Below are 13,358 nucleotides of genomic sequence, written 5' to 3'. Positions count from 1 at the left end.
AGCCAAGTCCCTTAATCCTATTTGCCTTAATTTCCTCATCTGTAAAATGAGCTGGAGAAGGAAATGGCAAACTGCCCCAGTATCTTTGCCAAGAAAACCCCAAATGAGGTCACAAAGAGTCAGACATGAAAAAAAAAAAAAAAACTGAACAAGAGATATCTGTATAGATGTACAGATGGAAGCTAGATGTATTCATTATCTAACTAAATCCCTGAAAGGTAGCATTATATAAGGGCTAGTGAGCCAGTCTGGAGAGAAAAAGACTCGCATTCAAGTCTCATTTCTAACGAATTCTGGCCATGTGACCCTCTGTCAGACACAAGTAAGTAAACAACAGGAGATCCACAAATACCTGCTCTGGTCTTGTTTTAAGTAATATCTTCCATCTCTTCCAACTCTAAACCCATGTTCTTTTAAGTCCAAGAGTTCTAGAGTACTGAGAGCCTTGAACTCAGCTTCCAGAATTTCCTAGAGTTTTGCATTTGTTACAGTGGAAAGAGCTCTGATGGAGGCAGAAGTTGGAATCCTGACTCTGCATGTTATTGTCATTTCTCCTTTGTTCTTGAAGAGTTCCATGACATCACGGAGGTGATGCTATAACCTGCAAGTGAATAGAATTTAAGTGAGGCAGAGCTGTGCACCTGCCTCACTTCTCTCCCCTCTCCCCCCGCCCCCCACCCCAAGCCATCTGGGTCCAGTGGCCAGATATAGATCAGGATGAATGGATATGGGCCTGGATGCAGGAGGAGATCTCAGGAGACTTTAGCAGATAAGGTCTTTAACAGGTCTCACTTTGACTGAGACAACACCTGTTCAGTGATTACAGCTAGTTAAGAAATGAGGCCAAAAATTGCTGCCTCTACTACTCAATTAAAAAAAAATCTGGAAGAGGAAGACTCTCGAGGTTTCTCACCATCTGTGTAGCCATGGCTAATTATAATAGCTAAGGTTTTATGTAAACATTATATGTGCCTAATTTAAGGCTCTATCAGTGAGCCTGACCAGGTTGCACAAAATGGATGGCAGACTGAAGCTCAGAGAGAGGAGGTGAATTTCTAACATGGCTCACACAACCGACTGGACTGGAAATTTCAGGGGCTAGAACTATACCTTGGATTTCTAGTTCCCAGTCTAGAATAATTCCCACTACACCAATTATCTGCTAGCAGAGGCTGCAAAAAATGCACTGAAACATTGAAACCTTAGTCAGTCACTATGGTAACTGAAGAGATGCTGCTACCCATGTAAAAGGGTTTGACCTAAAGTTGGAAAATAGGAGCTAATTCCTTGCTCCAGCACTTAAGCAAGTCAATCATCTACTTCAAGCTTCCATTTTTCTCTTTTGTAAAATGAGGATAACAACTCTCATCTTACCTCCTTCACAATATCTTTGAGTGTCAAAAAAAAAAAAAAAAAGAGAGAGAGAGAATTCTAGACTTGCAGTGAGAGGTCTTGGGGCCAAACTTGCTTCTGCCACTTACTACCTATGTGATTTGGGGCAAACCCTTTCACCTTTCCAGACCTGTTTCCTAACTATAAAATTAGGGAATTCTACTAGAAGACACTAAACTTCACATAAAAATTTATTTAAATCTCTAAATTTATGATTGTAGGATCTTTGATAGGTGAATGGATAGATTGATTGTTAAATGGATGAATGGAATGGATAAATAAATGGATAGGTAGATAGACAGCTAGATAGTCAGACAGGTAAAGAGATAGATTGATTGACCAATTTCCCTAATGAATATTGATGCAAAAATTTTAAATAAAATATTAGCAAAGAGATTAAGCAATTTACCAGCAAGATAACATATTATGACCAAGTGGGATTTATATCAGGAATGCAGGGCTGGTTCAATAACAGGAAAACTATCACCATAATTGACCATATCAATAAACAAAACTAATAGAAATAATATTATAATCTCAATAGATGCAAAAAAAAGCTTTTGACAAAATACAGCATCCATTCCTGTTAAAAACACTAGAGAGCACAGGGATAAAGGCGTTTTCCTTAAAATAATAAGCAGTATCTATCCAAAATCAATAGCAAGCATTATTTGTAATGGAGAGAAACTGGTCACATTCCCAATAAGATCAGGGGTGAAACTTTCAGAAGTACTAGAAATGTTGGCTTTAGCAATAAGAAAAAAAAGAAATTAAAGGAAATAGAATAGGCAATGAGGAAATAAAACTATCACTCTGTAGATGATACGATGATATACTTAGGGAATCCTAGAAAATAACCCAAAAACCTACTAGAAACAATTAATAGTTTTAGTAAGTTGCAGGATATAAATAATTCCACACAAATCATCAGCATTTCTATATATTACTGATATCAACAAGAAATAAAAAGAGAAATGCCATTTAAAATTACCATAGACAAAATGAAATACTTGGAGAGCTAATCTGCCAAGATAAAGCCAAGAACTGTATGAACATAATTACAAAACACTTCTTACACAAATAAAGTCAGAGCTAAATAATTGGAAAAACATCAATTGCTCCATGGGTAGACTGACCTAATATAATAAAAATGACAATTCTGCCTAAATTGGCCTACCTGTTCAGTGCCATACCAAACTGTCAAAAAAAATTATTTATAGAACTAGAAAAAATAATAACAAAAGGTATAGATGAATGGATGGATAGATGGATGATAGATTAGATAGATAGATAGATGAATGGATGGATGGATAAATAGATGGACAGAGCACTGTAGAAATGAGCATGCTTGCTATTATACTTCCCTGTGATCCTTCTTTCAGATCCAGATAACAAGAGGATAGCTAGGAATATACGGAAATATGAAAGATTGTTGGAAGAAAAATCCAGTGTGACAGGACCTGAGGTGGCCATCAAGAGACCTAATGTCCCCCATCTGCAGACAAGGGATACCTATGAAGGATTGTGCCAGACCTTGGGTTCCCAGGTACTGCTCCCTAAAATGGAGATGAGTCCACAGAATTTCAGAATAAATTTCTATTCAAAAAAGAGACAACTGAGAATGAAATAATAGGAGTTAATGGTGTAACAGGAATTTTGGGGTTTTATTTTAAGACAATGAAATTTTAGCTGGAGTTAAGGGGCACCATGTCCATGGGAAGACAAGAAAGTATCATCTTCAGTCCTGGGCTTTATATGATAGAAAAGAGATTGACAATTGGAGAGTGTCCATAAGGCTTACCTTCTGCTTTACCCTATCAGAAATACTTCCTATTCTTGTTATTAGTACTCATCTCTCCCCAAATTATGGTGTGTGTGTGTGTGTGTGTGTGTGTGTGTGTGTGTGTGTGTACTTCTCCACTTACCCACTGTATCCCAACAATAGAATATAACCTCCTTGAGGGCAGGGATTGGATTTTTGTTTGCTTTGTCTCTGTGTTGTAGTGCTTACCTAGATAGTGCCATATATATATAATAGGTACTTAATAAATGTTTCTTAAATTGACTTAGATTAGAACAGGCTGTTTCAGAAGGTAGCAAACTTCCTGTCACTAGGAGTCTTTAAGCAGAAGCTTAATGACTACTTTTTGGTGATGATATAGAGGAAATTCCTGCTAGTCTGTTGGTCAGTCATTGAGCATTTATTAAGCACCTACTGTGTATGATGCTAAATACTAGGAATACAAAGAGAAACAAAACAGTCCCTACCTTCAAGGAGCTCCTTGATGGAGGAGATAGCCTGTAAAGAACTATGTACAGACAAGGCATACATGGTGTAAATGGGAGGTGAAGGCACTAACTGTGGTGGGACTGGAGTTAGATTGGAGTCCTCCAAGGTTCTTTCTATTTCTGATGTTCTATGACTTTGTGGCCAAGTCAGTATCCCCAGAGGAGTCCTAGAAAGGGAACTGGACCCAGTATAACGATTAAAGCCTCGTCGGGCAGGGGCAGAGCCAGTTGGTGCAGCCTGTAGCTCCATATCTCACTTTTCAGGAGCCTTAGCACTTATTGCTGTTCCTGGGTCCCTTCCTCTCTCACACTGCTACTTCTCTTTCCCTCCCAGCCCACTCACTACCAGAGCCCCAGTCTCTACTGCTCCTACGAGACCAATGCCAGCCCTTATCTGCTGCTCCAGCCTGTCCGGAAGGAGGTACTCCACCTCGAGCCCTACATTGTCCTCTACCATGACTTTGTCAGCGACTCTGAAGCCCAGAAGATTAGGGGGTTTGCAGCACCCTGGGTGAGTGTCCCCTGTGCTTAACAGGAGTACAGATTTGGGACTTGGGGAAGGAGTAGCTTGAGCTTAGAATCTGGGGAAATGTCCACACAAGGACATCCCAAAATGGTGATGGGTTCATCTCAGAGGAGGATTCATTGAAGGAACTGGGAGTGTTTAATCCCCAGACAGCTGGGGCCAGAGGATAGAGATGGGGTGAAGAATCATGTGATAGCTGCCTTCAAGCACTTAAAGACATATCACATAGGAACAGCTTGGGTGGACAAAGCCAGGAGTACCTGGGGGAAGGTACCAAGAAGACACAACTGTAAGCTTGTTGTCAAGCAAAGCTTCCTAACAGCCAGAGGTGTCTCAATGAGCAATGGACTACTCCAGGAGACAGTGAGCTGTCCTTCAATAGAGGTCATCCAAAGGAAGGGTGAATGACTTTTGTTCATATGCTGTAGCAGAAATCAGACTAGATGCCTCCTGAAGTCCTTTCTAACTAAAATTCTGTGAGTGTGAAATATAGTTTATATATGTATAAATATTCATGCATTTATATATATATATATATCTATATAGATATATTTGTATATTTATTTTTAGTTAAAATACCTATGTGTCAGGTACTTTAGACTTTAGAAACTCAGTTGATCCTTGCAACAATCCTGGAAGGTAGGTGCTCTTACTGTTCCCATTTTATAGATTAGGTAACAGAGATTAAGTAATTTTCCCCCAGTCACACAGCTAGTGTTTGAAGTTAGATTTGAACTACTGATTCCAAGCCTGGTGCTCTATCCATTGCACTACCATATAATATATGCCATATGTAATTATAATTATATTACACATAGTTATAAAATATACATAATATAATAAATACATAATATAACAACAAATATATAAAATACATGTGCATTTCTTAATAAACAAACTGAATAATAGAAATTCAGTTTCTAATACAAACTTCTTTCTTGTTCTTTTATTTGTGTTAAAATGTTTGTTTTTGTTGAAAATTAAGTTCGTAATAAAAAAAGAAAAATATATGCATCCATATATCTATCCTTTCTCTTTTTCCTACCTAGAGAACCATTGCTTGTAACCCAAAAAAAATTTCTTTTTGGCAAAACTAATCAATCTATCCTCTGAATTTGACAGCATATGCAGGTTCTGCAATCTAGAATGCCCCTACCTCTGCATTGAGGGAGGAAAGAGCCTTTTCTCATTTCTCCTACAGGAACAAACTTGGTCATTATAATTACATCGAGTTATATTCAAGAAACAGATGCATACTGTGTGCAAAATCCTATATTTGTGCTTAGGGAGATTCAAAGTCTAGATCAAAACAGTCCCTATCCTCATGGAGCTTCTAGTCTGTTATGGAAATATGATGCCCGTTTCTACCTAGTGACATCCTTTTTCTTCTCCAAGACTCAGCTCAGGTACTGCCTCCTGCATATAGAATTCATTATCACCTACCCCTACTTCCCAGCTATTAATGATTCCTCTCCTCAGATTTGTCAAATTACTCCAACTTCTCCACCCAAAGAGAGAGAAAATGAGAGTTCATCAAATGGGACTAAAATTGCATTGAATTTACTTTATATATATTTAGTATTAACTTATTTGCATAAGGTTGTTTCCGTGTTAAGAATGTAAGCTCCTTGAGGACATGAATTTTTTTTTTTGTCTTATTCCTAGCATTTTGGTTTATACCTGGTACATAGTAGGAGCTTCATGGACACTTGTTGAATTGAAGTGAAGTGTTATAGAATTTGGAGCTAATTTTAGAATGTTAGAGAGCATCTCAGTCCAGCTACCTAGATAAGTCATTTGTTCCAGGTAGCACCTCCCATTGCTACAGTGCTTTGCAGCTTACATAACTGTCTCCTCTAAATGGTAGTTCTAGGATTATTATTCCCATTTGACAGATGAGGCTCAGAATGATCAATGAAATTTGATTGAGTTCACACCAACCAGTAATGTGAACCCAAATGGCTCCTAACCACTCTACCATGCCCATCTCTGTGATTCTATGATATATGCGTGTCTCCAGAGGCCCATGGGCATCTTCCCTTTGCATTGTGACCTCTGCCTCCTGCTTTCTCTTCTCCATGTCAGCTGCAGCGGTCAGTGGTGGCCTCTGGGGAGAAACAGCAACAAGTGGAATATCGAATCAGCAAGAGGTAAGGCATCTTGACGTGGTCCAGGTCCTTCCTTGTGAAGGCTTTCTATCCCTTTAACACACATAACTTCTTGGGAGCCAGCCCGGGGGTCCTGGAACTCTGAGACTGATGAAAAGAATGTCAAATTTCTATGGTGCATTAAGGCTTTGGGAAACAGTTTGTATATATTGTGTCACTTAATCTTTGCAAAAGTCCTTTGAGGTAGATGTTCTTGGTGTGTTATTTCCCATTTTACAGAGGAGGAAATTCAGACAGAGATGTGGGACCCCTAGGTCATAGATCATACATAAACGTGACAGCAGTTATTGAACCCAATCCAGAGGTTTCCAAACCTTCTCCTTTCAAGGTACCTTTAGTGTTTTTACAAAAACATACTTGTTCACAGTGACAGCCAGGCCAAAAGAAATACATTAATGGTTCTATTTATTAAATGGTTAGTTTAAAAAATTAAATATACTGCTATACTCTTATGAGTTTACTGGGTGGCACAGATTGGGAACCTCAAGTCTAATCCCCTCATGTCTAAGAATTCCCATGGTCTATCCTCCCTGCTCCCTTGGGTCAGAGAAAATCAATGTCTTTTCAAGATAACCCAGTGTTTTTCCTTTAAATTATTTTTGTTTTTTTTGTTACATGTAAAGAATTTTAACAAACTTTTTTTTTTAATTTTGAGTTCCAAATTCTTTACCAGTCTTCTTTCCCTCCCCCCAACTTGAGAAGGCAAGCAATTTGATTAAATTATACATGGGAGGTCATGCAAAACATATTTCTATATTAGCCATGTTGCAAAAGAAAACAAAATAAAACAATAAAAATATAGTAAGTTTTAAAAATATACTTCAATCTGCATTCAGAATTCATCAGTTCTCTCCCTGGAGTTGGATGGCATTTTCCATCCTGAGTTTTTTGAAACTGTCTTGGATCATTATCTTAAGCAGAGTAGTTAAATCTTTCACAATTAAAGGTTCTTACAGTATTGCTGTTGTTGTGTACAATGTTTCCCTGGTTTTACTCATTTCACTATATATCAGTTCATGAGACTTCCCAAGTTTTTCTGAAAACATCATGCTCATCATTTCTTAGAACCTAATAATATTCCATCATAGTTTATACATAACAACTTGTTCAGTCATTCCCCAGGACAGGTTTCCCCTCCATTTTCACTTTTTTGACTTATCAGCAATATTGCTGGGTCAAAGGATATGCACAGTTTTATAATTTTATAATTTTCTAGTTCTAAATTGTTTTCCAAAAATGGTTGGATCAGTTTACAACTCCACCAATATTGTACTAATAGTCTGATTTTTCCACATCCCCTCCAACATTTGTCATTTTCCTTTTTCTGTCATGCTAGCCAGTTTGATAGGTGTGAGGTGGTATCTCAGAACTGTTTTAATGTGCATTTCTCTAATCAGTAATGATTTAGAACATTATTTCATGTGACTACTAATAAATTTGATTTCTTCTGAAAACTGCCTGTTCACATCCTTTGACCATTTATGAAGTAGGGTATGGCTCTTATTTTTTATAAATTTGTTTTCATTTTCACCATATTTGAGAAATGAGGTCCTTATCAGAAAAATTTGCTTTAAAATGCTCTCTCCCCCCACCAGTTTTCTGTTTTCCTTTTAATTTTGGCTGCATTAATTTTGTTTGTACAAAACATTTTTTAATTTTGTGTAATCAAAATTATCTATTTTGCGTCTTGTAATTTCTCTCTTGTTTAGTCAGAAAGTCTTTCCTTATTCATCGATCTGACAGGTACATTTTCCTTGCTTTCCTTAATTTATTAAAAAAAATCACACTTTTATGTCTAAATTATTTATCCATTTTGACCTTATCTTTTTTTTTTTTTTTTTTTTGAGACTGGAGTTAAGTGACTTGCTCAGGGTCACACAGCTAGGAAGTGTTAAGAGTCTGAGACCAGATTTGAACTCAGGGTCCTCCTGAATCAAGGCTGGTGCTCTATCCAGTGCGCCATCTAGCTGCCCCCATTTTGACCTTATCTTGATATATAGTATGAAATGTTGGTTTATTCCTAGTTCCTCCCAAACTGCTTTCTAGTTTTCAAGAAATTTTTATGAAATGTTCTCATTCCAAAACTTTTTTTGTTACTATTTTTCCTAGCTCTACAAATGAATTCTTTGGCATTTTAGTTGGTATTGCAATGGATAAGCAAATTAATTTAGGTAAAATTGTCTTTTTGTTATATTTCTTCAGCCCTTTCATAAGATATTAATGTTTTTCCAATTGTTTAGCTGTCTTTAAACTGTGAAAAGTACATTGTAATAGTGTTCATATACACATATAATCCCTTGTCTTAGCAGGTAGACCTTCTAGTATTTTATACTGTAGTCTGCAGTTATTTTAAATGGAATTTCTCCTTTTTATCTCTTCCTGATAGGTTTTGTGGGAATACTGATGATTTGTGAGGATTTATTTTATGTCCTGCAATTTTGATGAAGTTGTTGATTATTTCAACTAGTCTTTTTCTTTTTACTGAAGAAAGCTTAACCCATGTTATTTTATTTTTGATAGTATTTTATTTTTCCAAATACATGTATAGTTTTCAACATTCATTTTTGTAAGACTTTGTATTCTAAATTTTTTTCTCCCTCCTTCTCTTGCCTCCCCCTTCCCTAAGACAGAAAGCAATCTGATATAGGTTATACATGTACAAGCCTCTTAAACATATTTCTTTCTTTCTTTCTTTCTTTCTTTCTTTCTTTCTTTCTTTCTTTTTTTTTTTTGCAAAATCTTTTGTTCCAACTTTTCCCCTCCTTTCCCCCACCCCCTTGCCCAGATGGCAGATTGTCCAATATATGTTAAATATGCTAAAGTATAATCATCTAGTCTTTTAGTTGATTTTATATTCTCAAAAGTGGTTGTATGAGCAGAGAGGAAAGGAAAATATCTAGTCTTTTCAAGCAAGCCTGATCAGCCCCACAACAGGCCAAGTCATTCATTTGTAATTTATCTTTTTGAGGTTTCATTCCATCTCTTGATTCGTTCTCTGGATGGCTTTATAGACATTCAGGCAAGAAGCTCAAAAACCCTTATCTGGGCAAGTTGAAAGACTAATGGGGGTGGAGATGTGGGGCTGCCATGATATCCTTACCTTCTCATCCCCAGTCCTGTCCAGAATTCTTGGGCCGGCCATTTTCCCTCTTTAAGACTGTTTCTTGGGCAGCTAAGTGATACAGTGAATAGAGAATTGGCCCTGGAGTCAGGAGGATCTGAGTTCAAATCTAGCTTCAGATATTTACTAGCTGTGTGACTCTTAACCCCAATTATCTCACCAGTAACTACTTTTTTTAAAAAAAGATTATTTCTTCATCTTAAAATCCATCATTTTATTTGATCTTCATACACATGTCTATACCTTTAAATGAGGGATTCTCCACCTGATGGCAGAGGACAATTTTAGGAGGTCTAAGTACTTTTGGGGGGGAAATAACTTTTTTTCATTAACCTCTTAATCAAAATTAGTATTAGCATCAGTTATGAATGAAGGCAATAAAAATATGATTCTGAGAAGAGGTTCACAGGCTAATTCTCCAGAGTGCCACAGGGGTATTTGAGCTACAAAAAGATAAAAAACATCTGTTTTAAGGTTCACTCTATCCAGGTCACATCCTTGTCATCTAGAGACATCCATATCCCTCTTCTTGATTCCCTGTTCAGTACCTGGCTTACACTCTTTTTTCTACATCATTTCCTCCTTCTTTAAACACCCTGGCCTTTAAATTCTACAAAGTTCTTCCCATCTCATAACCTCTGTCTTCCTCTACCTCGACAAGCAAAGGCTGTTCATACCATAGACCTCTTCCAAATGAGTCTGCCCAAATGCTAAAATTCATGCCTCTGCCTCTGCCACACCACCCTCACCGTGCCAGCAGAGAGAAGGAATATGGAGTTAGAACATAGCTTTAGAACACTGAATTTTGCAACAGTAAAAAATGCCAGTGGCAAGAAGGACCATAGAGACCATCCATCTGGTCCATACCCTTCACTTTACCGAAGAGAAAACTGAAGATCAGAGAGAGAAGTCACACAAATAGAATGAGAAAAAACAGGACTTAGACTCAGGCCTCTTGATTTCTTAGCTCAGTGCCCTTTCCTCTGCAAGGATGACCTTCCCTGATCAGTATATCTTAAGGTGCCTACTATGTGCCAATCACTGTTAGAAAAATGTTTGGAGCTGTGGTTGTCCTCAAGAGATTTACATTTTAATGGAGCAGATTACAAATCTGCATGTAGGATATGAACAAAAATATAGCATGTATAAATATGTATAGAGCACACAGAAGGTTGGTATAAGATATTTTTTTTTATTAATTGGTTTTTTCTGGTTATACATTTTTAACTTTTAAAATAAACATTTCTTCATGAATCATGTTAGGAGAAAAAAATCAGAATGAAAGGGAACAACAATAAGAGGAAAAAAAAAAGTGAAGAAAGCATGTATTGATTTACATTCAATATCCATAGTTCTCTTCCTGGAGGCAGATGGAATTTTCTATCCAGTTTATTGGAATTGCTTTGGATCAATGAACCACTGAGAAGAACCAAGTCTTTCCTAGTTGATCTTCTCACATTCTCATTATTGTGTTCAATGTATTCCTGGTTCTGCTTGTTTTGCTCAGCATCAGTACATGGAAATCTTCCCTTTCTAAAATCATTTTATAGAACAATAATATTCCATTACTTTCATATATTATAACTTATCCAGCCATTCCCTAACTGGTGGGCATCTCTTCATTTTCCAATTCTTTGCCATCACAAAAAGAGCTGCTACAAACATTTTTTGCACTTGTGGGTCCTTTTCTCTCCTTTATAATTTCCTTGGGATACAGACCTAGTAGTGGTACAGCTGGGTCAAAAGGTATGCACAGTTTTATAGTCCTTTGGGCATAGTTCCAGATTGCTCTCCAGAATGGTTGGATGTATTCACAATTCCATCAACAATGCATCAGTGTCCCAGTTTTCCCACATACCCTCCAATATTTATCATAATCTTTTCCTGTTATCTTAGCCAATCTGAGAGATGTGAGGTGATACCTCAAAATTGTTTTAATTAGCTTTTTTCTAATCAATAGTAATTTAGAGCATTTTTTTCATATGATTATAGATGGCTTTAATTTTGTCATCTGAAAATTGTTCATATTCTTTGACCATGTATCAATTAGGGAATGACTTGTATTATATAGTTGACACAGTTCTTTATATATTTTAGAAATGAGACCTTTATCAGAAACACTGTCTATAATTTTTTTTCACAGCTTGGTACTGCTCTTTTAATCTTGTTTGTGCTGGTTTTGTTTATGCAAAACCTTTTTAATTTGATGTAATCAGAATTGTCCATTTTGCATTTTATAATGTTCTCAGTTCTTTGGTCATAAATTCCTCTCCTCTCCAAAGATCTGATATGTAAACTGTCCTTTGCTCTCTTAATTTGCTTGTTTATCAGCTTTTACACCTAAGTCATGTACCCATTTTGACTTTGGATATGGAGTGTGAGATGTAAGTCTATGTTGAGTTTCTGCATATTATTTTCCAGTTTTCACAGCAATTTTTGTGAAATAGTGAGTTCTTAATCCCAGAAGCTGGAATTTTGGGTTTATCAAATACTAGATCACTATAGTCATTGATTATTTTGTTATGTGTATTTGATCTATTCCACTGATCCACCCTCTATTTCTTAGCCAGTACCAAATGGTTTTGATGACTCCTGCTTTATAATAGAGTTTTAGGTCTGGGCCACCAGCCTTTGTATTTTTTTTCATTAATGCCCTTGACATTCTTGCCCTTTTGTTCTTCCAGATGAATTTAGTTACTATTTTTTCTAGGCTCTATAAAATAATTTTTTGGCAGTTCTATTGGTAGGGCACTGAACAAGTAGACCAATTTAGGTAGAACTTGCAGGATAACCTTGGAGGGGCAAGTATTAGTAGCTTAGCAGGAAAGTATTAGTAAGTATTAGTATTAAGAAGTGTTAGTAATTTAGCAGAAAGTTCTTATGCGGGAAGAGAGGCTACCAGGAAGTAAACAAGGAATTTGGCAAGGCAAAGGTGAAGAAGAAGAACATTCCAGGCATGAGGATTACCCAGGAATTAGGGAAATGATGATAGAAAAAAAAAGATTATCAACTCAGACTGAAGTCTCCTGGTTAGTAGGGTATTCCTACGGGCAGAAAGCTCACTGCATAAAAGGGCCTGGAGGATGAAGAAGGAAGGATTCCTGATGGGTCAATGTGCTACGTGTTTCAGTGCCTGGCTGAAGGACACTGTGGACCCGATTTTGGTGTCCCTGGACCACCGCATTGCGGCCCTCACCGGCCTCAATGTACAACCTCCCTATGCTGAGCACCTCCAGGTGGTGAACTATGGAATTGGAGGACATTATGAACCTCACTTTGACCATGCAACAGTAAGTAGCAGGGTGCAATGGGACTCGTACTCTGATGGGAAACAGAGGGAAGAGGGGTGTTTTCCTGAAATGTCTCAAGCTACAGGAGATATTGAAATCTCAAGGTAATAAAAAGAACCATAGAAAGTCAGAGCTGGAAAGAAGCATAGAAGAAAAAATATAGACTATCAGAACTAGAAAGGGGCCAGAGAAAGATCACTTAGCCTAGCTCTCATCTCTCAGAGAGGAGAAAATGAAGATCCATAGAGAAGTGGGTCAGTGGCACAGGGTGGTGAGAACCCAAGGCACAGAAACATAGACTCTTAGAATTTCCAGGGGCAGAAGGGACCTCAGAGGCTATCTAGGTTAATCTGCAAAGAAATCCCCCCCCCCATACACACACACAAACATCCTCAACAAGTAACTATCCAGTCTCACTTAGGATCATACAGGTAACAATGGCAGAGCCAAGATTCAATCCAGTCTGGTTCTCTTGATTTTAAATCCAATGGTCTTCTAGATCAGGGCTTCTTAAACTTTTTCCTTTTGGGATCCCTTTTTAACTTGAGAAATTTTTACACAACCCTGGGCAT

General features: G+C 37.3%; 1 protein-coding gene across 1 annotated transcript in view; it reads left to right on the top strand.

Moving 5' to 3' along the window:
- The window catches only part of P4HA3 (prolyl 4-hydroxylase subunit alpha 3), a 56,841-nt gene that overhangs the window by 38,609 nt on the left and 4,874 nt on the right, over positions 1–13,358 (top strand). The window contains exons 6-9 of the mRNA XM_074304054.1: positions 2,775–2,938; positions 4,016–4,192; positions 6,293–6,357; positions 12,627–12,786. Coding sequence (XP_074160155.1) covers positions 2,775–2,938; positions 4,016–4,192; positions 6,293–6,357; positions 12,627–12,786 — 566 coding nt within the window. The remainder of the gene's footprint in view (positions 1–2,774; positions 2,939–4,015; positions 4,193–6,292; positions 6,358–12,626; positions 12,787–13,358) is intronic.

The sequence above is a fragment of the Sminthopsis crassicaudata genome, chromosome 3, assembly GCF_048593235.1.
Source record: "Sminthopsis crassicaudata isolate SCR6 chromosome 3, ASM4859323v1, whole genome shotgun sequence".
Taxonomy (NCBI): Eukaryota; Metazoa; Chordata; class Mammalia; order Dasyuromorphia; family Dasyuridae; genus Sminthopsis; species Sminthopsis crassicaudata.
The sequence above is the reverse complement of the archived record's forward strand: the minus strand, read 5'-3'. Positions and strand labels throughout refer to the sequence as shown.